At 51.3% G+C, this 24,904-nt stretch overlaps 3 protein-coding genes across 5 annotated transcripts; 1 reads left to right on the forward strand and 2 right to left on the reverse strand.

Moving 5' to 3' along the window:
- Window positions 1-329: 329 nt before the first annotated feature.
- Window positions 330-5,489, reverse strand: Tax1bp3 (Tax1 binding protein 3). Its single transcript, XM_041664705.1, has 4 exons — window positions 5,334-5,489; window positions 2,199-2,318; window positions 1,786-1,863; window positions 330-1,322 (listed from the first exon to the last, which is right to left on the reverse strand). Exons 1-4 carry the CDS (start codon window positions 5,370-5,372, stop codon window positions 1,185-1,187), a joined length of 375 nt encoding a protein of 124 aa, XP_041520639.1. The 5' UTR covers window positions 5,373-5,489; the 3' UTR covers window positions 330-1,184.
- A 120-nt stretch (window positions 5,490-5,609) lies between these two features.
- On the forward strand, window positions 5,610-8,030 carry Emc6 (ER membrane protein complex subunit 6). Of its 2 annotated transcripts, none has more exons than XM_041664706.1 (2): window positions 5,610-5,738; window positions 5,925-8,030. In XM_041664706.1, exon 2 carries the CDS (start codon window positions 5,974-5,976, stop codon window positions 6,304-6,306), a length of 333 nt encoding a protein of 110 aa, XP_041520640.1. In that variant the 5' UTR covers window positions 5,610-5,738; window positions 5,925-5,973; the 3' UTR covers window positions 6,307-8,030. The 2 variants fall into 2 exon arrangements, with proteins under 2 accessions (XP_041520640.1, XP_041520641.1); XM_041664707.1 differs by having other exon boundaries at window positions 5,635-5,821.
- Window positions 8,031-10,425: 2,395 nt separating this feature from the next.
- On the reverse strand, window positions 10,426-22,531 carry P2rx5 (purinergic receptor P2X 5). 2 transcript variants are annotated; one of them, XM_041665179.1, is made up of 13 exons: window positions 22,359-22,531; window positions 18,830-18,980; window positions 18,253-18,324; window positions 17,691-17,766; window positions 17,506-17,602; window positions 17,267-17,347; window positions 16,925-17,063; window positions 16,401-16,534; window positions 16,048-16,141; window positions 15,864-15,929; window positions 13,048-13,130; window positions 12,204-12,371; window positions 10,426-11,881 (listed from the first exon to the last, which is right to left on the reverse strand). In XM_041665179.1, the coding sequence occupies exons 1-13, from the start codon at window positions 22,493-22,495 to the stop codon at window positions 11,863-11,865; spliced, it is 1,317 nt and encodes a 438-aa protein (XP_041521113.1). In that variant the 5' UTR covers window positions 22,496-22,531; the 3' UTR covers window positions 10,426-11,862. The 2 variants fall into 2 exon arrangements, with proteins under 2 accessions (XP_041521113.1, XP_041521114.1); XM_041665180.1 differs by lacking the exon at window positions 17,267-17,347.
- Between the last annotated feature and the right edge of the window lie 2,373 nt (window positions 22,532-24,904).

Here is a 24,904-nt window from a genome sequence, read left to right on the forward strand (position 1 = left end):
CTCGAGTGGGAACTGAAGGTAGGCTGCACAAGAGGCAGATGAGGGTTTCATAGTGACACCTCTGAGAAAATACACTGAAGACTTCCCACAAATGCCATGAAAGTGCTTCCCAGGCATTTCCACAAATGTGGTCTCTGCACACCACAGCGTGTTCCCAGTGAGGCTTCTATGATACCACCAGAAATATGTTTCCCAGGAAAGTAGGCCTAGGAGGAGTTGTGCTTTTCTCAGAACAGCAAGGGACAGGCTAGCCATCCTTAAAACCAAAGCGCTTGTTTCATTCCACCCTCCAAGAGTCCTGCCCACCGTCTCAGCAGAAACCCCTAGGAAACTTGCAGCATTGTTTATTGGGCACAAACGTTGAGCATGGGGTAGCATTGTACTGCCTCATTTCCATAGTAACCAACTGGCTTAGTCACATGCTACAAGTTGCTGCTTCCAGGTGTGTGAATTAGTAAGCTAAACCCAAAAGGAGAATTGAATTGGCTTTTCCAAACAGTAAGATAAAAACACTTTGTATCAAAGTCGTCACTTTAAAAAATATAAAAGCTAAACCCACAGGTGTAGAGAAAAGAAAATGGCAATCCTGAGAGCTGCCCTGAAATGTCAGTCTTGAAACTTGTATAAATTGTTTAAGCAGGCAGATCCTGGAGAGGCCAGCACCTGCTAGGGAAGTGAAGGTAGTGGGAGCCTGCCCTCTTCCATCTAGGTGGCCTTCATACAGTCTCTGGCATATTTGGGTCCAGCTCCAGGCTGGGCCCCATGACTGGGGAAGCATGGAAAGAGGCACTGAGGAAGGACAGGGCCAAGCCCTTCAGCCAGAGAAAATGGGGAAACATGGCCCTGCCTGGCATTTCCAAGCTTTGGCAGCTCTCAGAAGGTGTTTCCTGACTGCCCAGCCCCTGCTGTGGCCAAGTAGTAGGTCTCAGGCTCAGCCTATGGTCACTTTAGACTGGATACTACTCCAAGCCCTCATTTCCAATCCTCAGCCTCCAAGACAGAGAGCTGGTCCCATGGCCTCAGACTGGGGTTGAGGAGTAGGAAGGTTGGTTTGGACCTTGGGATCAGCTGTTACCCCTCAGAGCTGGGGCCCAGCACACAGCAGAAGCCAGAACGAGATACAGAGCATGGATGTGTTGTCACTACAAAAAGGTTGATGGGTACAGGTCAAAACCAACTGAGTGCTAAGACAGCATGGACTGCTGTACCGCCTTCTGCAGAGACTGTCGCGTCACCAGCAGCCGCACCACCTCCTCCGAGCGTTTGGTGAGCCGCTTCCGAGCCTGGTCATGAGTGACCATGGTCATGTCCCAGCCGTTCACCTGGCCCAAGGAGAGAACACAGGCTACCTCAGCTCTTCACCCTCTAGAGCAGTGGTTCTCAGGATGTAGGTCGCAACCCCATGCATATCACATATGTATATCATGATTCATAACAGCAAAATTAAAGTTATGAAGTAGCAACAAAAATAATTGTATGGTTGGGGGTCACTACAACATGGGGAACTGTATTAAAGAGTCACAGCATTGGGAAGGTTGAGAACCACTGCTGTAGAATCTGAAAGCAGGGTTTTGAGGGTCCCAAGCTACTCAGGCCGGCCCACAAGCTAATATCTCATTACATAGTGGTACACAGAGCAACCAGCTTCTTTAGGGGCAATAACAGCATGGCTTCAGAAACCCATCTCAATGAGTTGCTCCTCTGGGAAGCTAGGTTAGCCCTCAACCCCAAGTGCTTCAGCCCCTCACCCCCAAACCTTGTTTTCCTCCTTTGGGACAACTGTACCTGCATGATCTTGTCTCCAATCTGCAGCCCAGCAATTTCAGCAGGGCCTCCCTCAGACACTCGTGTGACGTAAATGCCCTGCAAAGAAGCAACTCAGGTAAAGCCCTGTGGTCAGTGGATTGGCCCTTTACCCATGGAGCCCAGAAATTCCTCTGTCCCCATGCCCACCTTTCCCACCAATACATTCAGCTGACATGGACTGTGCCATGACAGCCAGGTGGCCAGTGTAGCTGCCCCTGGGATGATCAAGCCTGCTGATGGCCACCTCCTGCTCCTCCAGGTGTCTCAGCATGCCTTCTACTTAATCCCACCATATCATTTAGGACTGACTAAGAAAAAACAGTCTGTTCTTTCCACACAGGCTCAGGAAGAAAAATCTGCCACCTCAGGCTTCTGGGACCCTAGTCTCTCACCTTGTCTGTTTTATCTTCTGAGAAGGGATTCTGGGAAGGGTCCTGGTCGATCCCACCTCCAATACTGAAGCCCAGGATTAAGTTCTCACCTTGACGCAACTTATGAATTTCAACTCTTTGCTGGTAAAAGAAAAAGCAAGTTGTTGAGGGTAAAGGGTAGGTGGGTGGAGAAAGATCTGATCTCTGCGCCCAACAGCAACCTCAGGCTGCTGGTCAGCTTAGAACTATGCCAAGGGGTTAGGGTTTAGGGCCCTTTGCAGAAATCCAGCTGGTCACCTATCTGGGAGGTTGGTGGTTGGGTCTAACCCCTACATACAGCCCTTTGCCTGCAACTTTCCCTACCCATTTTCCATCCTTATTCAATAATGTATTATGGACCCATCCTGGTCTAAGAAATGGGGTACTGTGACAGCTATAGGGAAGACACCCATATTTCTGGGGAGAGGACCATCCAGAACAGGAAAGATAACCCTGAGAATACAGGTGCCTGCTGTAACTCAGATTGGCTGATTGCTGAGCAATCCCTACAGAGACTGTGAAAGCCAGGAGGTGCATGGGAGAAGTAGGGAAGAAACTTGCACAGAAGAGACGAGAAGAGCTCCCTGGACAATGAGTCTGGTGTTCACAGCGCAGGACACAGGACCAGGAGGTGAGATGGGATGAAGGATGACTGTGGGGTGTAGCCCTGGTCATATCATCTCCCCAAACCTTAGGTCCTGTTCTTCAGTGTAAGGGACAGTATTCTAAGGCTTCTCAGCATGCTCTGGGGTTGGGGGTCTCTAACTGTGTGGGCTCCTTTGAGAGCCCTCAGAAAGCATCCTTCAGCTACCAGAGGTTACCTCCAAAGTTGAAGGGGTCACTCAGGAGGCAGAGGCAGGGAGATCTCTGTGAGTCTGAGGCCAGCAAGATCTACAAGAGCTAGGTCTAGGACAGGCTCCAAAGCTACAGAGAAACCCTGTCTCAAAAACACCGAACACCAAAACAAAAAAAGAAGTAGGCATAACTTTCTAGACTTGAGAAGACTTCAACAAAGGAAGGCTCATTTGCACCCAGCCTTAAGAAATGATAGTGCACCACCTGACCTTGATCTTGAACCTACTGGAGTTCAGAAAGGAGATAGGGCAAGGCATTGATGCTACAATGATCACTGGAATGGGTAGGGTACAGAGGCCTGAAGGCATGAGCTACTTAGACGTGACGATCCACAGACAAGGACTGACCATCCAGCCATCTAAATCAGTGGCTCTCAACCTGTGGGTCATGACCCCTGTGGGGCCAACAACGATTTCACAGTCACCTAAGATCATCAGAAAACACAGGTATTTACATTACAATTCATAACAGGAGCAAGATCACAATTAGGAAATAGCAAGGAAAACAATTTTATGGTTGGGGTCACCACATCATGAGGAACTGTATTAAAGGGCTGCAGCATGAGGAAGGTTGAGAAGCAGTTGAGATGAACGTAACCATTACTCAGTAGGGGACCCAGGTAGAGTGCAGTGTAGTTGGGAGTGTCAGGAGCCACCTGCTGACATCACTTGGGGCCAGAGTTCAGGGGAGGGAACAAAATGACTGTAACAGAATCAGGATGTGAACTACACGTGAGAGGGCAAGACTGGAGGAAAGCATCTCCACCCCGTGAGCAATCAAGACTAGGGACAGAGGCCAGATCTGCCTGCTTACGCTCAGGCATGCACCTGGCACTAGGACAGGACTGTGGCCTTACAGCTTAAAGACCTGACTGGCCTGCCGAGAGGAAGAGGAAGAAGAAACACGATGCCTAAGGCCCATTCACCTGGGGCTTCCTGCCCAAAAGTGTAAGCTGCTCCAGACCTATTCTCATGCACGGTCACCAGCAAGGTCCAAAAGGCGACAAGGCCCTGTGACTGACTTACACGGGAAAACTCGGGCAGCAGAGTGGCTCTCCCTAGGCTCTCACCTGCACCCTATCTTTTCCAGGTGAGTCAAGCCTGGACACCTTTCTGGAGCAGCTAGAGAGAGATCCTAGAAGTGGTGTGAAAACCAGGAAGCTGTCCACTGGCCCAGCAGTGTTTCCTTCTAGCCAGGCCTGAGCTGGGGCTCTAAGCTCACCCACTCATGCCACCTTCATCAGTGGTTCATTGCCCCCACCCTCTTGACTTTGGGCGCTCTCCAGCACACCCGTCTAACACGGCCCCGTCCCAGCCCTACAGCTCCGGAGCATACTGACTCACACCTGTGACTCCAACACCTGGAAGGCTAAAGAGGGAGTGCTGCCAGAAGTTCAAGGCCAGCGAGGGCCTAAAAGTGAGGCTGGGCGCTGGAGCTCCGAGGAGGTTCAGCATACCCACCTCTGCCTCAGGGCTGGACTGCAGACTCCCTCAGACAGGGACCTTGGTGTTTAGATCTACACCCCTACCCCTTCTTCCCTTTGCCTAGTCAAACGCAACTGGTGTTCAAAACAAACCCAGAAAAGGCGACCCTGGAAAGAAAGGTCTACAAAGTCTACAAAGTCAAGTATCACACACACAGGAACACGCACTTTGAACCAAGGGGCTGAGTATCCTGTAAAGTTCAGAAAACCAAGTTTAGCTATCGAGGGGGTCGGTCCCCAGAGCAAGACCGGATGAGAAGGGGGGAAGGGGCTGTTAGGGCAAACTCTGGCCAGTCCCACCCCCTAAATCTCCTACGGCTAGGCAACGGCGGCACAGAGCCGGCTGGAGCAGAGGAAACGCTTCCTCATTCCAAAGGCTGCGACTCACTCACTCTCGGACGTCGGCGCCCGCCCCCCGCGGCCGCCCAGCTGGGAACACGGAGGCCCAGGGCAGGGGAGTTTTCTAACACTCCCACGGACCAGCCTTTCTCCTCCGTACTCCCGGTCGGCGCCTGCCAAAAGGTATTCGCCCTGCGGCGGCAATGCCCGGGATCTGACCTCTGCTCTGGGTCTCGAGCGGTTCTTAGGTCCCAGCCACCTCTCCTGGCCAGGGAAGGCTGCAGCACTGTTAAACAGAAACAGCAACTGGAACTCTGGCCACCGGAATGCACGAATGAGCCCCGGGTCCTAAGCCTTCTCCGCCTGTCTAGATGTCAGTTTTGCCGCTCTGCAAAATGGGGTGAGCCAAGAGGAGAAGGAGCCCGCGCGAGCGCACTCACCACTACGGCGGTGACAGGCTGGCCCGGGACGTAGGACATTTCGACTCAAACGTGAGATGCCGACAGCGCCCGGTGAGACCCGCAGCGAGAATGCCCACGGCCGCGCCCTCCCTGGTTAACAAAGGGCAGCCCTGCTCGGCCCGCCCCCTCATGAATACTTAATGAGTCTCCAGCCAATCACCAGCTGGAGCGCTGCTCGGCTTTCAGGAGTCCCGGGACTTGGGTGCAGAAGTGGGGCGGGAGGGGGAGCGAGTCCCAGGCGCAAGCGTGGGAGGGCGGGGCGGAGTTAGTGCGCATGCGCAACCTGAGCCCTCCCAGCAGCCTCCGGCGCAAGATGGCGGCGCGTGGCTCTCCGTAGTTTCCTGTGTGAGGGAACACGAGGGACTGTGTGCCGCTGTGTTCCAGGTAACTCGGCGAGCCTTTCGGGCGTGTGCGGATGTGCCGCCGTCCCCGGCCTGCTCGAGCCTCAGCCTCGGCGTCCCGTGGAGGTCAGAGGCCTAGGCGCGGTGTCGGAGCTCCCAGGGGAAGAAGGCGCCGTGCGCCCAACTCGCCGGCCCTCGGGCGCCACTTGTAACTTGGTTTTCTCCGCAGTTCCGCGTTGAGTCCGCGAGAAGGCAGAAGCCGAGCCCCGGCGGGTGCGATGGCCGCGGTGGTGGCCAAACGGGAAGGGCCGCCGTTCATCAGCGAGGCAGCCGTGCGAGGCAACGCCGCGGTCCTCGATTACTGCCGGACCTCAGTGTCAGCGCTGTCGGGGGCCACAGCCGGCATCCTCGGCCTCACCGGCCTCTACGGCTTCATCTTCTACCTGCTCGCGTCCGTCCTGCTCTCTCTGCTCCTGATTCTCAAAGCGGGAAGGCGGTGGAACAAGTATTTTAAGTCAAGAAGACCTCTCTTTACAGGAGGCCTCATTGGAGGCCTCTTCACCTACGTCCTCTTCTGGACCTTCCTCTATGGCATGGTGCACGTCTACTGAAATGAAGGCAGGGGTGACTTAAAAAAAAGGAAGATTGGCAGGACTCTTGCCAGCAATTAACACCGTGTAGACTTATTTAGTTTTTAAATTGTTTGAATTCGCTGCTTGTTCTGTACTGTTATAATTTATATCTGAAGACAGCCTGTAATATTCTTCAGATTAAATGAAGTGTGACATCTTGTCGTCGAGTTCTTTCCTGCCTTGATGTTTAGCCAGGCTTTGAAGTCGCCAAGATTTGCTCCCTGGAGAGCAGGCACTAGGCCATAGCCTGTAATTTTCTTGGATTTGCACCTAGTAGATCCAGAGGGACCTCTAGGGCTTACAGGAGAGAACATAACGTTAACGTCTTAAAGACTGTTGGCAGTTCGTGTTATTAAGCGTTCTCTCTGTGCGGGCATTATACTGTGTACTTCCTGCACGGGTTATGTTTTAATCCTAGCAATAACTCTGTGGAGATGTTGCTGTTAAATTCCTGTTGATGCAGAACCTGAGACTCAGAGAGGTTAGATGTCTCTGCCTGTGGTGGCTCATCTAGGAAGAGGCAGAGCCAGAATCCAGTTACAAGTCTGTTTGCTTGTACCATATTGGGTGAAAGTACCGTTCTAGCATCTCTTCCCACTAACCACTGCTTTCGGGTATGAAATGAAATCAGTTAAGTTCAGTTACCTGGTTGTGGCTAGTTATCTTTCCTATCAGAAAAAAATGCAAGCTATTTTTTCTAAAATGTGTCCTACGGCAATTAAATAGGTTATTTGGACATGTAATCAAATGAATCTGTTGCAAATGTAATGCCTCTGAGTATATGTTCATTCGTAACCCTTCCTTTTGAAGGAAAATTTTAGAATGAAATACATGTTTCACTGAAAAAAAAATATAATTGTGTTAGACTTGTAATGAGCATGTTGCACATGGAATTTATAGTCTTAACTGGGGAGATTGACAGTATCCGGTTTTACAGACTATAAAAGATGCCATGAAAGAATACCCAGAAGCACTACGTCTAGTTAGGCTTGGAAATGGAGTCAAGGAAGACTTGAAGAAATAATGTGTCTGAACGGGTAAACAGCAGCTGAATAAAATAAGGGAAAGGGCTGCTTTGAAAAGAGCATGTAGCAGAGCCGCGAGGCAGGAAGGATGTGGCCTTTTATTAGACCGTGAGGTAGTCCTGACCAGATCATAGAAGTCGGCCTTGATGCCATGAGCATCTAGGGGAAGTTCGGAAATTTTAGGAATTTGAATTGGCTTTTAGTTTTAAGAAAAGGATATGAAAGATTGAATTCAAAACCTCTTTCCCAGACTGTAGATGGTCTGTGTTCACTCTGTAATGCCCCAGGCACACAGCCCTGAATCCTGGTTTGGGTTCTGGACCACATGCTTGCATCTCATGCCAAGAAGCTGAGGTCACAGTTTTACCTTCCTATCCCAAAGAGCCCTCTTCTGAAGATCCTGACGTGCATGTTTGTAGAGCAGCAGCGTCTCTGGGAAGGAAGGGCTCAGCTCATTCCTGATGGATTCCTACTTGATTTAGTGATTTTCCTGTTATTGAGCAGTAAATGTATTGCAAATGTTTAAAACTGAAATACATTTCCTATTCATTTTGAGAAGATTTAATACTCATGGGGCAAAGGGAAAGTTGATTTCAAATATTTCCCAGCATTTATCCAATGAGAAGTACTAGTTTTATCAGTCTTCCTAGTCTTTTATAAATTTTTATTCTTAATCTAGGTATATTTGTCTGCATGTTAGTGGGTATGTGCTCATGAGTGCAGATGCAGCAAGTGCTCTTAGCCGCTGAGCCATCTCCTTCCTTGTCTTTTGGCATCTGTTCAAGAGTCTTCTTGGGGCCGGCAAGATGGCTCAGCAGATAAGGTGTCTGCTGCCAGGCCCGACGACCTGAGGTCAGGCTTCAGGACAGACTCTGACCTTCACAAGCACACTGAGGTGCATGCACACCTACACACACACAAATAAATGTAATTTGAAAAATTATTCCCATGCTTTGATTTGAATCTCTTTGCATGCATGATAACAAGGAATGTAATACATTTGTTATTATTACTTGTGTCTGCCTCTTTTTGTCTAATCTTACATCTTTTCCCCTACATGGGATAACCATGAAGGGGGGAAAAAAAGAGGGACACATTTAAAATTGATGCCTTTTATTTTAGAAGTGTCCAAAAATACATGTCATAGAGGTCCCAAAAAATGCCTGCCACCTTGACCCATTTGACTTTTTATCCTCGTTGAAAGGAAGAGCCACCCTCTGAAGAGAGCTTGTCCCTTGGGAGGGTGTGGGTAAGACTAAGGGGATCCCTGTTCAGATCCCAAAGATGGCTGTGATTAGGGACTGTGGTCCCCAGCTCAAGCACCTGGAACAAGGCATGTTCCACCTTTATGATGGCCTCCCCCACTGAGAGGAACAACTGATGGAGGATAAAAGGCAGCTATGACCCTAGCACAGCAGCTTGTGATTTCATGACTGACCCATGTCACATTGATAGCACCCAGTATAACAGCTGGCCCACATCATGGTGCTCCCAAAGGGTATGAAATAACTTTCAGGACAATCCTAGATGGCCCAGTTTGGGCTAGGGACTGACACACAATTCATCAGATCCTAGAAGATGAGAACAAAAGCAGACTCGTGGGCAATGGCTGTAGCCACTAATCCAAGCAGTGCCCAGAAAGAAAAAGTGTTTCCCCAAAGGTTGGGAGTTAAGTTCCTGACTCACTTCCCGAGTTAGAAGCCTCATTCCACCTGTGGAGGCTGTAACAGGAGGATCATGAGTTTGAGGCAAGTCCTACAGAGGAAGACCCTGGGAGGTTTTGGTTGGTTAGTTTTTGTTTTTAATTTAGGCAGCTGGCTTCCATAGATGGATGAGCTGTATTATATCAAGGTTATGCAGAAGGCAAGAAGCTAGGGGAAAGGGGCACAAGGCAGCTTTGGCAGAGTGGGCATCCCTATGCGAAGTTTTAATAAGATCCCTGGTCTTTCTAAGTTTGAGCCTCCTAAAACGATCCAAGGGTCGACCTAGCTAAGTTTGTTAGCCCAGAAGGAACAGGTTAACAACAGATTTGTCAGGCAGTGGAGTGTAATGGAGACCAACAGGTTAAAAGAACACTTCACAACGACCACAGCAGTGACAACCTTTCGGGTTGTTTTCCACATCAAAGCACCTGGGATTCCCTTTCTTCCCTGTCACATGACAGGTGGCTCCTAACCTTTCGGATTTAAACTGTCACTCCCTTGAGTACACTACTCAGGCTGCTCCAGGTTAAAACGTTCCCTATTTAACTCTTGACAAGTGTGACCACGTTATGGTTAAGATTGAGCACCCACCATCGGGAAGCATGTGGGGGCAGTGGCCGTGTATGTTGCTCACCAGTGTCAGGGTTTAGTCCGACGCCTGACAAGAACAGGACACATGAGCTCAGTACTTACCGACAAGAACTAGTAAAAGGCATTTTCATTCTGATAGAAAGTGAGTTATCTGTCCCCAGGCCATTTCAAAGCAGTAGGAAGAAGAGCCAGGCCAAGCTGCACAGTCATGACCTTTGACCCTCTTGTTTGCTCCTGAACATAAAAATGACATGCTGGGTTTGCTTTAACAAGGAAGTAAGCTGCTGAAGTGGATCGCCCAGGCTTTCACCTTCGGGAAGCAGCATGGGTTGGTGACATCCCCAGACAGCCAAAGGTGCCGGAGCTGCTTCCCTTTGAAGAGGTCCTGCTCTGGGCACGGCTCCCTTCTGCCCCAGTAGCAACAACTCCCCTCCACCCCATTTTTTTTTTCTTTTTACTTATTTTTGGTTTTTCCAGACAGCCTGTCTCCATAGCCCTGGCTGCCCTGGAACTCACTCTGTAGACCAGGCTGGCCTCAACTCAGAGATCTGCCTGCTCTGCCTCTCCAGTGCTAGGATTACAGGCATGCTCCACTACACCAGGCTAAAAACAATTTTTTAATTTATTTTACTTCATATATATAGATATTTTGTTTGCATGTATGTCTGTGCACCAGGAGAATTACAGGAGATTGTGAGCCCTTATATGAGTGCTGGAAATTGAACCCGGGTTTTCTGAAAGAGCCATCCTTCAGCCCTCCACCCTTTTTAGGAGGAGACATCACTATCTATTGCCCACACTGAAATTCTGAGCTCAGGTGACCCACCCCCATGTGCTGGGTCTGCAGGCCTACAGCACCTCACTCAGCTATCAGACCCCTGCTGATTACCCCCTGCATGGGCCCAGTGGAAGGATATTTACTGTCTCTGGCTTATGGTGGAGATGCTTTCCGGAGATGCATTTTTGTCAGGCTCTCTGCAGAGTGGGTGCTGGTCCATGGACCGCACTTTGAGCTCCATAGAATGAAATGCAGTGGGGACGGAACAGGACACACGGATCAGGGACAACCTTTCAGAAAGTCCTCATTTATCTCTTTAGCACTTCAAGGCTGAGCTTCTGAGAGCAAGAAATCAATCGGGGACTTCCAGGAATGACCCCAGCCCTCCCCCTCAAAAAAAAAAAAAAAACAGCCAGAGCTAAACTGCACAGGCAAGTCCATCTCTCACCTGGGCAAGCTGATTTCCCAGAGCTACCCTAGTTACGGGTGGGGGCTAGAACGGCTAGTGGCTCGCCTGCCTTCTAAGCCGGAATCTCACCCAGGAGCCCCTGGAGTTTGTTCTTCCCTTAAGTTTTTCCCAGATGCCTCCTCGGCCACCCTTAAATTTTACACTCGGGGGTGGAGCTAAATGTCCCCTGGATGTCATCCAACAGCTTTTCTGAGCAGCCATCATTCTCTGCTGAGACTTGTCGGGAGCCTTGGCTAGAGGCTGGAGGAAGGCCAGGCTGTCTGGGCTGGCTGAAGTCTCTGGAGAGAGTTCCATGTGAGCCCTGGGGCCTGGTCAGCATCTCGTTTAAGCCTCTCAAACAGGAATAAAGTACAGCATGCACCCGTAGATGTGTGCTGCCTGAATGAATAAATGACTGTCCCTCTGGGTTCAGAGATGGGCATGTAAACATTCTACCACTGAAGCCCCTGGCCTGCCCCTTTCCTGGGGACCTGCCCCAGGGCCTCCTGTCTGCATCTGAGCCAACAGGAGGCTCCCCTCCACACAACCAAAAACCCTGGAGTTGAGAAGCCTGTTCCCAGAAGCCCCTTCCTGAGCAGGCACCAAGATGCCTCTTCCCAGTTCAGAGCTGTGGTCTGTCCTGGCCCCATCATCTTTGAATGTGTTCTCTGCCAAGAGTCCTGGCTACGTCTTCACTGTTTGCAAGAGCTGTGGCTGCTTCACATTCAAGATGGCTTTCTCCTGGAGGCCAGGCCTTGGAGGAGGGGTGCGCGCCGAAGGCAGAGAGAGGGCCGGCAGGAACTCTGCAGCACGGCCTTTCTGAGGCAGCGTACACGGCAGGCAGGCGGTCGCAGCCTCTCTCTCTGGCAGTGAGCAGGCAGGCACAGCCCAAGAGAAAGAACCACTGTCCTCGCTGCAGCTCAGATGCTTGACGATGTTCACGCTGAGGGCTGGAAAGCACGGGATCTCCCACAGCAATAGGAGGCTGTGCTAGACAAGCAAGGTGGACCTGCAGGTAAGGGGCTTAGGTGGGTGAGCAGCTAGTGACAGCTCAGAGAGCTGCTAGACTTAGGGTCTCTCAGTCTAGTCCCCCTGCTGCAGCCCTCAGCTTCCACCTTTCTCTCCTTACCAGCTCCATCCCAGGGAATTTCTCACCCTGCCCTGACCTAGCTCCCAACAGAAGGAGAAGGCTACCCCAACCTTAGTAAGGTTGAAACTGGGGGCTGAGAGAAAGTCCATCCTATGCCCGGGAACACCCTCTGAAGCCAGCCAATCCCAAGTAGCCCCTCTACAGAAGCCAGTCCCCAGCCAGCTGTCCCACAGTCCCTCACCTGGCAGGCTCAAAGAGCTCCTGGCAGTTGCTATTATGCTTTCTGCTATTCTGGACCAGCTCTTGGGGATGCTCATCCTGCTGACCCCCTTCTGGTGGCTTGTCCTCTGGCAGTTCCTGTTCAATCTCATTGGCTTCAAGCTCCACACTGGCTTCCTCCTCCTGACCCCTGGGTAAGACATGGCCGCCACCTTCTTAGAGCACTGACAGAGAATTGCACACCCAGCTGGGCCACTCTTTCCTCCAGCAGAGCAGCCTGTAGCCAGGTGGACCCGTACCAGCTGGGTTCGTTCAGGCTGCATCTGAGCAACCCAAACAAATCACACAGGTCCGCGCAGCACCCACAGTCCAGGTTGCTGGGGCTGAGGAAGCACATGCTGCCTGACCCAATTCCTCATTCTGGTCCCAGTTCTTCCTAAATGCCTTCTCCAAGGGCAAGGCCAGGACCCCTTTCCCTTCCTGTCATCCCAGACCCAGCACCCTCCCATGCTGTGTTCTGTGTTCCAACACTAAGTGCACATACACACATGCACACATATCTTCCTCCGTCTGTCCTGGACCAAGTCCTTTTGTATAAGCCAGTGTTCCCATCTCACAGATGGGGAAACCGAGGCTCAAGGAGTCATGGAGCTTGTCTAAAATCACCCAGTAAGATAGATCCTGTAAATTTATCTTCTGCCATGAGACCTGCAGACATCTTCCCCAGGCCTTATGAATCAAGTCCGGTCTTCTGAAGCTGGTACACATACCATGGCACCTATACACCCCAACCCAGGACCAGCCAGATGAGGCTCCAGGCAGGGGCTGGGGTGCTCCTTGGAACTGGGGGATAAAGGTTAGCTTACTTCACTTTCTCAAACTTCTTGTCTCGGTAAAACTCGCTCTTTCTGATGAGGTAGATAAGCACCAGGTCGCAGAAGAAAGCCCCCTGCAAAAGAGTTCCAAGCTTTGACTCAGAATCCTAGCTTCATAATCTTGGAGCCTGCAACAACTCAGCAGCAGGATACCACCTGAACATAAAGAAACATCCCAGGCCGGCAGTGGTGGCGCACGCCTTTAATCCCAGCACTTAGGAGGCAGAGACAGGCAGATCTTTGTGAGTTCGAGGCCAGCCTGGTCTACAAGAGTTAGTTCCAAAACAGACTCCAAAGCTACAGAGAAACCCTGTCTTGAAAAAAAAAAAGAAAAGAAAAGAACCATCCCAGAAAGGGGTGATGTCCAGGGGCACAAAGCCGCTCCATGGTAGACACAGGTGAGATCTGGGCGTGCCTCCTGATTCCATGGCCCAAGCGCACCTTACTGCCCTGACCAGATCTAACTTCAACACATATCTGCTAAGAATCTATCACCGGCCAGATTTGCACTGGGGTGCCAGGAAGATAAGGACCACAGAGACCTAGGGACTCCCTGTGCTGCAGGAGACAAGCGGATTATGATATAGAGTCATCAGTTTTATAATGGGAACAGGATTGGGAGCAGGTGAAAAAGCAGCGTTCACTCAGCCTGGGTCGCTGAACTAGAGGCCTGGAATTGCATTGCAAAGGGAGAAGCAGGCTTGTCATCACCAGGAAATGCTCAGGGCCTGTGGGGGAAGAGCAAAAGGTGCTTCCGGTGGGGGTGAGAACCAGAGTATCTGAGAATGCTTTGGAGACATTGGTCCTGGTCCTTTGCGGGGAGGCATGAGGGTGGCAGTTGTGCTCATTTGAAAAGAGCCCTGATAGCCGGTGTAAGATGGACCGGCAGGGCCGGGTGGTGGTGGCGCACGCCTTTAATCCCAGCACTCGGGAGGCAGAGGCAGGCGGATCTCTGTTTTGTTCGAGACCAGCCTGGTCTACAAGAGCTAGTTCCAGGACAGGCTCCAAAACCACAGAGAAACCCTGTCTCGAAAAAAAAAAAAAACAAGATGGACCGGCAGGCATCTTAGCCTTGATAACAGGGACATTACAGCTGTGGTCAGTAAAAGACAGGAATAAGCAAACCCAGTTGTGATGGACTAATCACCCCTGAACACAGATCAGAGCACGTTGTATGTAATGCCATTCTGCTCCAGCAGAGGGCGACTCTACCTATGGAGCAGGGTTAGAGGTGTTACTGAAGGAGGAGGAGGCCCTGAGTAGAGCGTGCCTGTCTTCCTGTCTTCCCTAGACTCCAGAAATGTCATTTATCAATTCTTCGTTCCTACTTCTTCCCTCACCCTTCACCACCACCTTCCATAATACTGTGGGATAACTTTTCTGTACGCTGTGTGTTTGTGTTGCTCTCGTTGGTAGATAACAAAAGCTGAGTTGGCCTATAGCCAGGCAGAATACAGCTAGGGAGGAAAGCCAAACAGAAATAAAGAGCAGAGAAGGACAGAGTCGAAGGGACACCAGCCGGCTGCCCAAAGAGCAAGATGCCAGCAGATCAGTAGCACCACGGACATGTGGCAATACATAGATCAATAGAAATGGGTTAATTTAAATGTAAAAGCTAGTTAGGAATAAGCCTGAACTATAGGCCAAGCATTCTGTAATTAATATTAAGCCTCTGAGTGATTGCTTAGAAGTGGCTGTGGGTCAGGGTGGGACAGAGAACCCTCCATTGACACAGTGCACCCTTGCCTTCACTTCACAGCTGTGTCCCCAGACTTCAGAATTTACCTACATTGGACGAGTGCTACACCTGCACACAGTGAGGCATCCCTAAGGAAGACTGCTTGAATCTGAAACACTCCACTTGGGGACCACTGTTTCGTTTTGTTTTGTTTTTCAAGACCGTGTTTCTCTGTGTAGCCCTGGCTATATCCTAGAACTCACTCAGCAGACCAGACTGGCCTCAAACTAAGAGATCCCCTCGCCTCTGCCTCCTGAGTGCTGGGATTAAAGGTGTGCACCACCACTGCCCATTGTTAGGGATCATTCTTAGTCCCTTGTAAAGACAGGCTTCCCAGTCTCAATGCAAAGTCTATCCTGGGTCCTGACAGAATCTTCTAGTAGCTGCTTGGGCTGCCTAGGCCGGGGAGAGAAGCGGCCTCTGGCAGTCTTGGCAGGGAAGTGGCTGTGTTGGCATGAGCTCCCAACCAGGACTGCTACAACTCCCACGTTTAACCTCTTCCCAGACGTGCCAAGGGTATGACGGGCATTTGCAGGAAGCCCTTCCCTGAACTCTAGCCATTTCCTACTATGGGTGGCTAAACGCCCACCCCAAACGATTACAAGACTATCTACCCTGCCTCTCATCCTCTCAAATGCAGGTTCTCAAACGGAGACCATTTTTGAGCAACACAGCTGTGGGAAGGTCCCACTAGTGAATGAAGATTAGGGATTCACTTAAACAAATTGCACAGGACACCCCCAAAGCAAAGAAGCCCCTGCCCCCGAATGTCAACACTGCTCAAATTGGCATAGCCTAATCGGTTTCCCATTACCAGTACTGGAGATGGAGATTTTTAGACCCAGAATCCCAAAGCTTCCAGCCTGCACTGGACTGGAGGGCAATCGACCTGTGGCACACTCCACTCAAGCTCACAGTCAGAGCTGCAGGCAGTCAGTGTCCCCTGGGGGAGCTGGCAGCATGTGAAATCACCCTTGTCCCTGTAACCTCACAGGCCTCCTGTGTGATGGGCTCAGCATGCTCTACCTCCCTTTCCCCAGGAAGCCAACAAGGCAGGGGAGGTACTCACAGCACCCATGAGTGCCAGCCCAGAACCTATGTTGATGACGGTAGGGATGATGCTGAATTTTCCCGCCTGTGGAACAGAAACAGCCAGGTGAGCACGGCAGGGTGGACAGCTGGATCCCAGGGCCACTCCAACCTCCCTGGCCCAGCAGCCACCAGGCACTGGAATGGGAAGCAGATCTGCGTACCTTACCGTTGACGATTACATCAAAGCGGATGCCATAGGCTTTCATCAGGTCACGGAACTCTACCCCGTTAGGGTCACGGTAATACCTGGCGAACCTGGGGAGACAGGGCCCAGGGGACGCTCATCTGCCTGTACCTTTTCTCCATTGCAGCACAAAGTGTCTGCCTTGAGGAATTCTCTGCATTCCAGGGTCCTAGAGCAACTCTAGGAAGGTGCCCAGACCTGCTCACTGAGGCATACACAAAAGACAAGGCTTTCCCAGTATGCTCAGTGCCAACAAGGACCGCAAGAACACTGGTGAACTTGACCCAGAAGAGAGTCAAGGTCACCAGGTAGCACAAAAACAGCAGTTACCTGAAGTTGTACCCAGAGGAGATGGATTTGGTGTGCTTGTTGTCCAGACGGTTGAAATAATAGCGTGGGTCGCATTTAGAGGCAGCTTTATCGAGGTCACAGTCCCATTCGATATGGATTCCTATCACACCGCCCTTGATACAAGAAACAGGGTGAATGCTAGAGTTGTCTGTGGGTGGACAGAAGTCACAGGGCAGCCCTTTATGAGAGTCAGACAAGTGGGCCGGAGGTCAGCTAGCTGGACTGGCCTGACCACACTTTACACACAAATCAACGTGCGTCCATGGGGATCCTTTCAACTCTTTCTGCTGATATTCTAGAGTCAGAGAACCCAGCAGGTGCCAGGTCAGCCCCACCCACCTACCCATCCCCACTGAGTGCCTGATAAAGCCAGGCCATTTGTCACAAACAGTTCTGGAAATAGTGAGCTCCTGAGGACAAGTGACCTAATGTCCCTCCACCCTCACCTTCTCTCTGCAGAGCCCAGGTTCCCAGGGAGAGCTCCCTGACCACACACCACACACCTTCAGAGCTATATCCTGGAAGTCGGCCCCTGCCCAGCGGACAATGGACCCCAGTCGGAAGATGGGACAGTAGAGGTTCTTGGAGCTGAAGTGGCAGGTTTTCAGGAAGTCTTTGTTGTTTGTTTCTAGCACATTGGCTCTAAGAGGAAGCCGTGACAGGAGGGTGACATGTTCTGCTGCTGGGCCTGACCCAGGAGTCAATGGGCCCTTTGCCAGACATGATTTCTTCCCCAGCATTTATCTTATTCCCCTCAAGAACAAAGACCACCACAAGCAGAGAAAAGGGCACCCCAGGGAGAGCCCTCAGCCCACCTCCCCACCCAATAACCAAGTCCCACCTACTTGGAGAAATTGAACTTGGGGAAGCGAATGAAGTTCTTTATGAAAATGGTGAAGCCTTCAGCATCCTTCAGGAGGGGATCCCTGAAAACCAGGCCAGGGTAGCCTGAGCGGGAGACCTGCCCCTGCCCTCTATGACTCCCCTAGACCTAAGGAATAGGTAGGCCTCTGGCCTCGGGTGGGACCCACTGTGTAAGACTGCGTAGGCAACTCCTCTGGGACCACAGGCCATGGCCACTCACGTTGGCATGGACATTGTCTCCACTGGGCACCAAGCGAAGATCTCACAGGTACCCTGGGTAGAGTTCCCCACCCGTAGACAGCGACCAGTTTTCAGCCCTGCAGGGGAGGGACAGGAGCAATGCCATGGACCTTCCTGTCCAGGTTTCTTTGCTCTGCTCCAGCCCCAGCCACGCCAGGCCCTCACCATGTCCAGCGACAACAGGTTCCCCAGCACGGCAGTCAGTGTCCTCAGAACACTCGCCGTCAGGAATGCCTTCACGCTGCAAGGAAAGACAAGGATCTGCGAGGAGCCAAGGACTGGGTCCCATCAGAGATAGAAGAGGGCTCCTTCCCTGGCCTGAGACCCTTTGAAAATCTGTTTCTCGGGCTGACACAGTGGCTCAGTGGGTAAAAACATCTACCATGAAAGCCTGGCAGCCTGTTTAGTGCCTGGAAACCATGGGGAAAGGAGATAACCGGCTCTGACCTCCACGCACATGCCGTGGCGTGCACACACAGACACACACACACACACATGCACACACACATGCACACATGCACATGCAAGCAGGCACTAATCATGAAAGAAAATGTAAATCTTTAAAAAAATTAAGAAAACCCATCTCTTCCCCCCAAACCACATGGTATCATTCAGTATTTATACAGCTTCTTGCCACTCTTGGAGCAAACCAAGCCCCTGTTTCAGGAGGATTGTCACCACAGCTGGGGGCTTTCCAACCCTCCCCAACACACATGCCAAATCAAACCTCAGCACAGATGCCCTGCCGCTGGTTAGGAGTCACGATCAGGTTGGTGACCACGAAGAAAACGTTCTCCCCCTGAGGAGCCAGACAGAGTTTTGAGGAATTTCCTCCTGGCCTTTCGGGGAAGAGTCGTGGGTCTCTGCATGGGGTTGGGAACAATGGGGACCACAAAAACTGGTGGTCACTGTCCATCTGTCTGGTGATCCCACACTTTCCAAGTGGCTATCTTTTCTTGGGTAACTTGCAGCTTCTCAAACCCCAAGCACATTCACCCTATAATTCTGTCCCGACCTCAGCCTGGTTCTATCTACACAGGGCAGCTATGAACAAGTTGGGGAGCTATTCTTGGGACACTGTGCCAGGTCATTCTGGGTCCCATGTGGTCCCATCAGACACATAGATCACTGAGAACAAGAGAAGCCAAGCCTGCCTGGTGCAGAAAAAGAAGCAGGGACCGCGTGGGGAAACAGACCTAGACAGGGTTTCTCCTGAGCAGGAGAGACAATTGATGGAGTTGCCTGGGTACTTCCTATGTGACCCGCCCCACCTCACTAGCCCAGGACCCAGGTAGAGATCTGACCTGAGATGGAATGACAAAGTCGGCTACATCCCAGAGCCGTTCTCCGAGCATAGTGGTATTGGTATAGGCCACACCCTTGACTTTGGTGACCACAGCACTCTGCAGGGAAGTGTCAATATCCTGGTAACTCTTCTTTATCAGAAACACCCATCTGTAGACATATGACCAACAGGTAGGCTTCAGTCACAGGGCTGCGCAGGCCCAGGCTGGAATGAGAACCATAGTAAGTCCTAGGCTAATGGGAGTGAGAGCGAGCTCAGGGTTCACCTGTCCCACAAGCATGTGTTACTGTAATCAAGATGCTAAAGTAGGAAGATAGACAGTTGAAGGGCATTCTGGCCTACAGGATCAGACACTCTCTTTTAAATAAAATCCGAGGTTGGAGACTTGGTTTAGCGGTTAAAGCACTTGCTGCTCTTGCAGACGATCCCTTTCCCATTCCAGGCACCCACTCGGTGGCTCACAACCATCTGTAACTACAGTCCTGGTGCTGACCTCCTCAAGGACAGGGGCCAGGAACACATAAGCTGTACAGACATACATGCAAGCAAAACATTTATACACATAAAATAATAAAATTAGTAACTCTAAAAAAAGAAGACATTGCCAAGTGTGGAGGCATACACCTTTAATTCCAGCACTTGGGAGGCAGAGGCAGGCAGATGTCTGAGTTCCAGGCCAGCCTGGTCTACAGAGTGAGTTTCAGGACAGCCAGGGCTACACAGAGAAACTGTCTCAAAAAAAAAAAAAAAAAAAAACGAAAAACACATGAAACAAAACGCCAAAGGTGAGCCGGGCGATGGCGGCGCACGCCTTTAATCCCAGCACTCGGGAGGCAGACCCAGGTGGATCTCTGTGAGTTCGAGACCAGCCTGGTCTACAGAGCTAGTTCCAGGACAGGCTCCAAAGCCACAGAGAAACCCTGTCTTGAAAAAGAAAAAAAAAAAATGCCAAAGGTAGAGGGAAGAAATAAAGAAACCCAAGAAACCCAAGGGGGATATATACTAGTCCAGGGTTTTCCTAGCGTGTATAAGGCCTTGGGTTTGCACCAAAAACAAGCAAATTAGAAATAGTGAGACAGGCGGTGGTGGCACACCCGTTTAATCCCAGCACTTGGGAGACAGAGGCAGGTGGATCTCTGTGAGCTCAGGGTCATCCTGGTCTACAAGAGCTAGTTCCAGAACAGGAATGTTACACAGAAAAACACGTTAAGAGAAACCAGATAAATAAGTAAATAAATAAGCAAATGAAATCTCATATTTTTTTATACTAAAAACGTAAGTGGGCCAGCAAGATGGATCAGGAGATAAAGGCAGACGTTCTGAGCTTGATCCCCACACACCTGGTGGAAGGAGAGAACAGACTCCCATATGTGTACCATGCCACACGCTGTCCACACACAAAAACAAATAAATAAAGTAATAAAAATAGTAAAAGGCTGAAGAGATTGCCCAGGAGTTAAGAGCACCTACTGCTCTTGCAGAGGACCTGCGTTCAGTTCCCAGCACCCACATGACCACCTGCAACTAACTCAAGTCCCTGGGGATCTGACGCCCTCTGACCTCCATGAGCACCTGCACACGATGCACATAAACTTATGATAAAAATGAAAAACATAACCAACAAAACCAAATCAAAACAAAAAAAAATGTGGTCTCTTCAAATTAAAAACATTTACACATCAAAGGACACTACCAGAGAAGAAAGTATAATTCAGGCTGGCATCCACTCACAGCGATCTTACGTCAGCCCCTTGAGTGTTACAGGCGTGTGCCCATCATCACATCTGTCTAAAGAGATAAATATGCCTGGATTGTATGTGTGTGCTTGTGTGTGCTCATGAGTCCTTGGAAGCCAGAAGTGGGATCAGATCCTCTGGAGCTGGAGTTACCTGGGCTGTAAACCAATCAGCCAGGAAGAGAACTTCTAAAAGAACAGCAAACACTCTTAACCACCCAGACGCTGCTGCAGTCCCTAAAAAGATAAACTTTAGAAATGAGATGGCCCTTGTCAAATGCTAAGCAGTGTTCCTAAACAGAGCCAAAGCCCCAAGCACAGAGCTCTCCAACTTATTCTTGTAGCTCGATATCATCCAGCTTAACCCGTCTTGGTGAAGCTGCGGAAACCCATCAAAAGAGGAAGATGCCAGCCCCTTGACTCATGCAGTGAGCGGCATGGCATGCTGGCTCTCTCCAGGGAGCCAGGGAAGTGTCAACCAACCTGTCCACTTCCTCATTTCTGGGGCAGAGCTAGGGAAGCCTTGAGCCTAAGCTATCGCATTTTCAGGAAACTCTGAGAAAGCTGTGATTCTTGAGCAAGCCTTCCATTTCAGCAGAGAAATGCCAGGCCAGTCCAACCCAAAAGAGTAAGCAAATATTCAGCATTCGTTCATTCCTTTCATACCTATGCCCAAGTGAAGTGACACCAGTCCCTCCCATCATGGCATCCTCAGACTGCAGGGTGCGAGAAACAGACTCCGAGTAAATGACCATCCGGATTGGCCATGGGAATGCCAGGGAGGGACGGAGGAGTCATTGGAGCACTCAGATCTGAACAAGGAGTGGAGCCACCGAGTAGGGAAAGAAAAACAGTGGCAGCTGAGCAGAGGCAGTATAAAGGCCCTGAGATAGGACACTGCCAAGTGCCTTGGTGCTAAAATCTCAGGAAATGCTAAGAACGCAACTATTATCCATGCCTTTAATCTCAGCACTTGGGAGGAAGAGGCAGGTGGATCTCTGAGTTTGAAGCCAGTCTGCTCTACAGAGTAGTTCCGGGACAGCCAGGGCTACACAGAGAAATCCTATCTCAAAAAACCAAACTAAAAAGAAAAAGGGGGGATAGCCATTAGAAGGCAGCGAGGCTAGGTCAGGACTGCCCTCCCGGGAGCAATAACTGTACACGGTTTAATGAGGAAAAGAGAGTGAATCGCCACTGTTCTCCGTGGCTGCCTCTCTTCACCTGTGACCTCCTCGCTCCCTAGGAGCAAGGAAGACCAAGGTCTAGCTGTTAAACCCCCAACAAGCTGCCCCTGGGCTGGTGGGCCCACATCCTGCTAGGTGAGATGGCAACAAGGGGACAGTAGAGAGGCTGGACACTGGAGAGGCTGCCCGTGTTTCCCGTGAGCTAACCCTGAGTTCCAGAACATGCCAATCTGATGAGCTGGCCCAACCAAGAGTAAGTCAGTGATGCTCCGTGCTTATAAATAACCTGCAGGGTGCCTGGCCCAGCTGTCAGGCCTGAACCCAGGGAGGCCTCTTGGGGGCAGCTGAGCCCAGAGTCCTGGCATCCCTGCCTGTTGGCCATGGCTGTAACACTGGGCGCTCAGTCCTGGGAGAAGGGGCTCCCTACAAGTAGCTTCAAACCAAGGTACCCAGTTGCCCCTCCCACGTTTCACAAGGCGTAGAGTGTCCACTTTTCACCTTCCCACCCTACATCCAAGCGCCCATGAAGGCCAACTCCCCAAGCCCCTGTGTGTCTACACCTTCCCCTCCCCATTCCCCTGGCTTGAAAGAAGTGCCCGAGAACTCACATGAGCAAGTACAACAGGATGGTGAGCTGCAGCAGCCGGTAGAGCAGCCCCACCTTCTTGCTCTTGGCGACCACGAACTTTGCGGTCTTATAGTCGAACAGCGACTGGGCGAACCCCTTCCAGGCCGCCTGGCCCATACCTCCGGCTCACTCCGGCCGCCTCTGCCTCCTGCCGCCCGGAGGCCAACCGAGTACTCTTGCGTGCGCTGCCGCAGTCCCAGACGCGCGGCTCCAAAGGGCGTGAGCCGGAGGGCGGGCGCGCAGACCCCGACGCGAGCACCGGGACGCCGGGAGGACCCCGCCGCCGCGGGGAGTCGGACTGCAGCGAGCGCCCAGCCTGGGATGCGGCCACCTCCACTGACACGGTGACACCACCGAGCTGTGCCTCCGGCTACTGGCCCGCAAGGACGCGCGCACCGAGTGCGGAGGCGAGGAAAGAGGGAAGGTGCTTTCCAAGGCGTCTCTCCCGCCCCTACCTCCTCCCACGGGACTCGCTCCAGGGGAACCGGGTGGGGAAACAGAGGCAGGATCCGGGAGGGACCCAGAGCACAGGAAGTGTAGGAAGATGGGTAGAGACAGTCACTAGTAATGACTAGTTTCCAGATTGCCCTGGCCTCGCTGTTCACGGTATCAGACAGGCTTGTAGGTCCCTAGCCGCCTGTGTCTGCTGTAATCCAGGGGGTGTTTTGCCCACTTCTGCGACTGCGGGCTTAAACCCTACAAGTTTCTGGGGTCGAGGGCCAGCGGTCCCAGTCAGGTATGGAAAAAGCCAGGGCACTAAGGTTTGGGGCCCTAAAATATGCTTAGAGTTCCCAAAGAAAAAACTGGTCTCAACGCCATCCTCTGAGGCTGAACCAAACAGGGAGGGAGAAGAGGTCCCTGGAACTGAGCCTTGGAGCTGGTGTAGACTGGGGTAAGCTGTCTGTGGCAAAGGGCTGGGCGACTAGAGGCTTCCTGCGCTATGGGTCTGCATGCAGTGAGGGGCTGTGTGGTGAGAGATTACCGGGCTGTGTGTGTACTGTGGAACTGTGCATGGTGAAGGGCTTTGGTGGGGGGCTGTGTGGTGGTGGGCGCTGTATGTACTGAGGGCTGGGTGTGGTGGGGGCCTACGGGCCAGAGCTGAGGGGCGAGGGGATGTGCACACTATTTTTTTGCTCCTGTGTCTGAGCATTCCACCCCTGCTCCTCTCCTGGCCCTGGGGCTGACTCTCTTGCCCAGTGGGAAGCTCGCTCTCTGAAACTAGGGACTCTAGAGGTTGAAGACAGGTTGAAACCCACCGGTGTGATCTCTAATAATGAAAGTCTCAGGGAAAGCCAGGTGGTGGTGCACATCTTTAATCCCAGTGCTTAGGAGGCAGAGGCAGATGGATCTCTCTGAGCCCGAGGCCAGTCTGGTCTACAGGGAGAGTTCCAGGACAACCAGGGCTATACAGAGAAACCATGTCTCGAAAAAAAAAAAAAATCACCATCTCGGGGGAAGGTCTATAGTTTTGCAACTGGGAGGAGAGGAAGGGGGGCAAACTGTGGTTGGGATGTAATATATGAGAGAATAAATTAAAATTAAAAAGGACATATTCCTGGGCTTTGCCCTTGAATGTCCCATTCATTCTAGGAAAGGGCATAGAGATCTGCATGTTGTTCTTAAAGTGTCATTGGGAAACCATGCCTTGTTATAACTTCAAGCTCAACCCAGCCAGTTCCTCAAAAAGGCTTATTTTTATATGCCCAAAGTAACCCCCACCTCGTCCCATGACCCCAATTTACTCCTGGAGAGCACTTTTTTTTTTTTTTTGGCTTTTCGAGACAGGGTTTCTCAATGGTTTTGGAGCCTGTCCTGGAACTAGCTCTGTAGACCAGGCTGGTCTCGAACTCACAGAGATTCTCCTGCCTCTGCCTCCCGAGTGCTGGATTAAAGGCGTGCGCCACTATGCCAGGCTATGTGCAGAACACTTTCTATACTTGAGATCTCACTAATTATGTGTCCTGTGTCCCCTGACAAGACACACATGCTTCCTCCCAGTGCTGCTTCTATTCTGGCTCAAACCTTTACCGGCACTTATTGTGAATGTCATGACAGGAAGACATGCTAAAGAGATGCTTGTGCCCGCCCTCAGACTGTCTGAGGATTGAAACAGGTTCCCAGGGGCCTTGTGCTGGGAGGAAGGGAAGGCTGAAGCCTGGTGCCTGCTAGAGGCCTCTTTCAGGATGGGATTTCACACAGTTCTCATAGCTTCTCAGGTTGCCTTGCAGAAGAGACAGCTAAGAATGGTGGAGGGCAGGACCACATCTTGAGTAGGATGGCTTCCTTATGCACACTCCTGCCTCCTCTAAAGGCTGGGAGAAGGCTGTGGAGGGAGGCTGGGAGTTTGCTGGATCTGTTTGTTCCTCATCGAATACACCACCCTCTGCTTTTCACTATAACTTGTCTCATAGGCTTGTTGATGACAGGTGGTAAAAGCTAGCTCCTTCAGGCCATCGGGGCCAAGTCTCTAACCCTGACAACTCCAGTCATCTTCTATTTGCTGCTGGAGAGGCCAGAATGTCAGGT

The sequence above is a fragment of the Microtus oregoni genome, unplaced genomic scaffold, assembly GCF_018167655.1.
Source record: "Microtus oregoni isolate MIOR12 unplaced genomic scaffold, Mior012 000015F_ref0000493, whole genome shotgun sequence".
NCBI classification, from domain to species: domain Eukaryota; kingdom Metazoa; phylum Chordata; class Mammalia; order Rodentia; family Cricetidae; genus Microtus; species Microtus oregoni.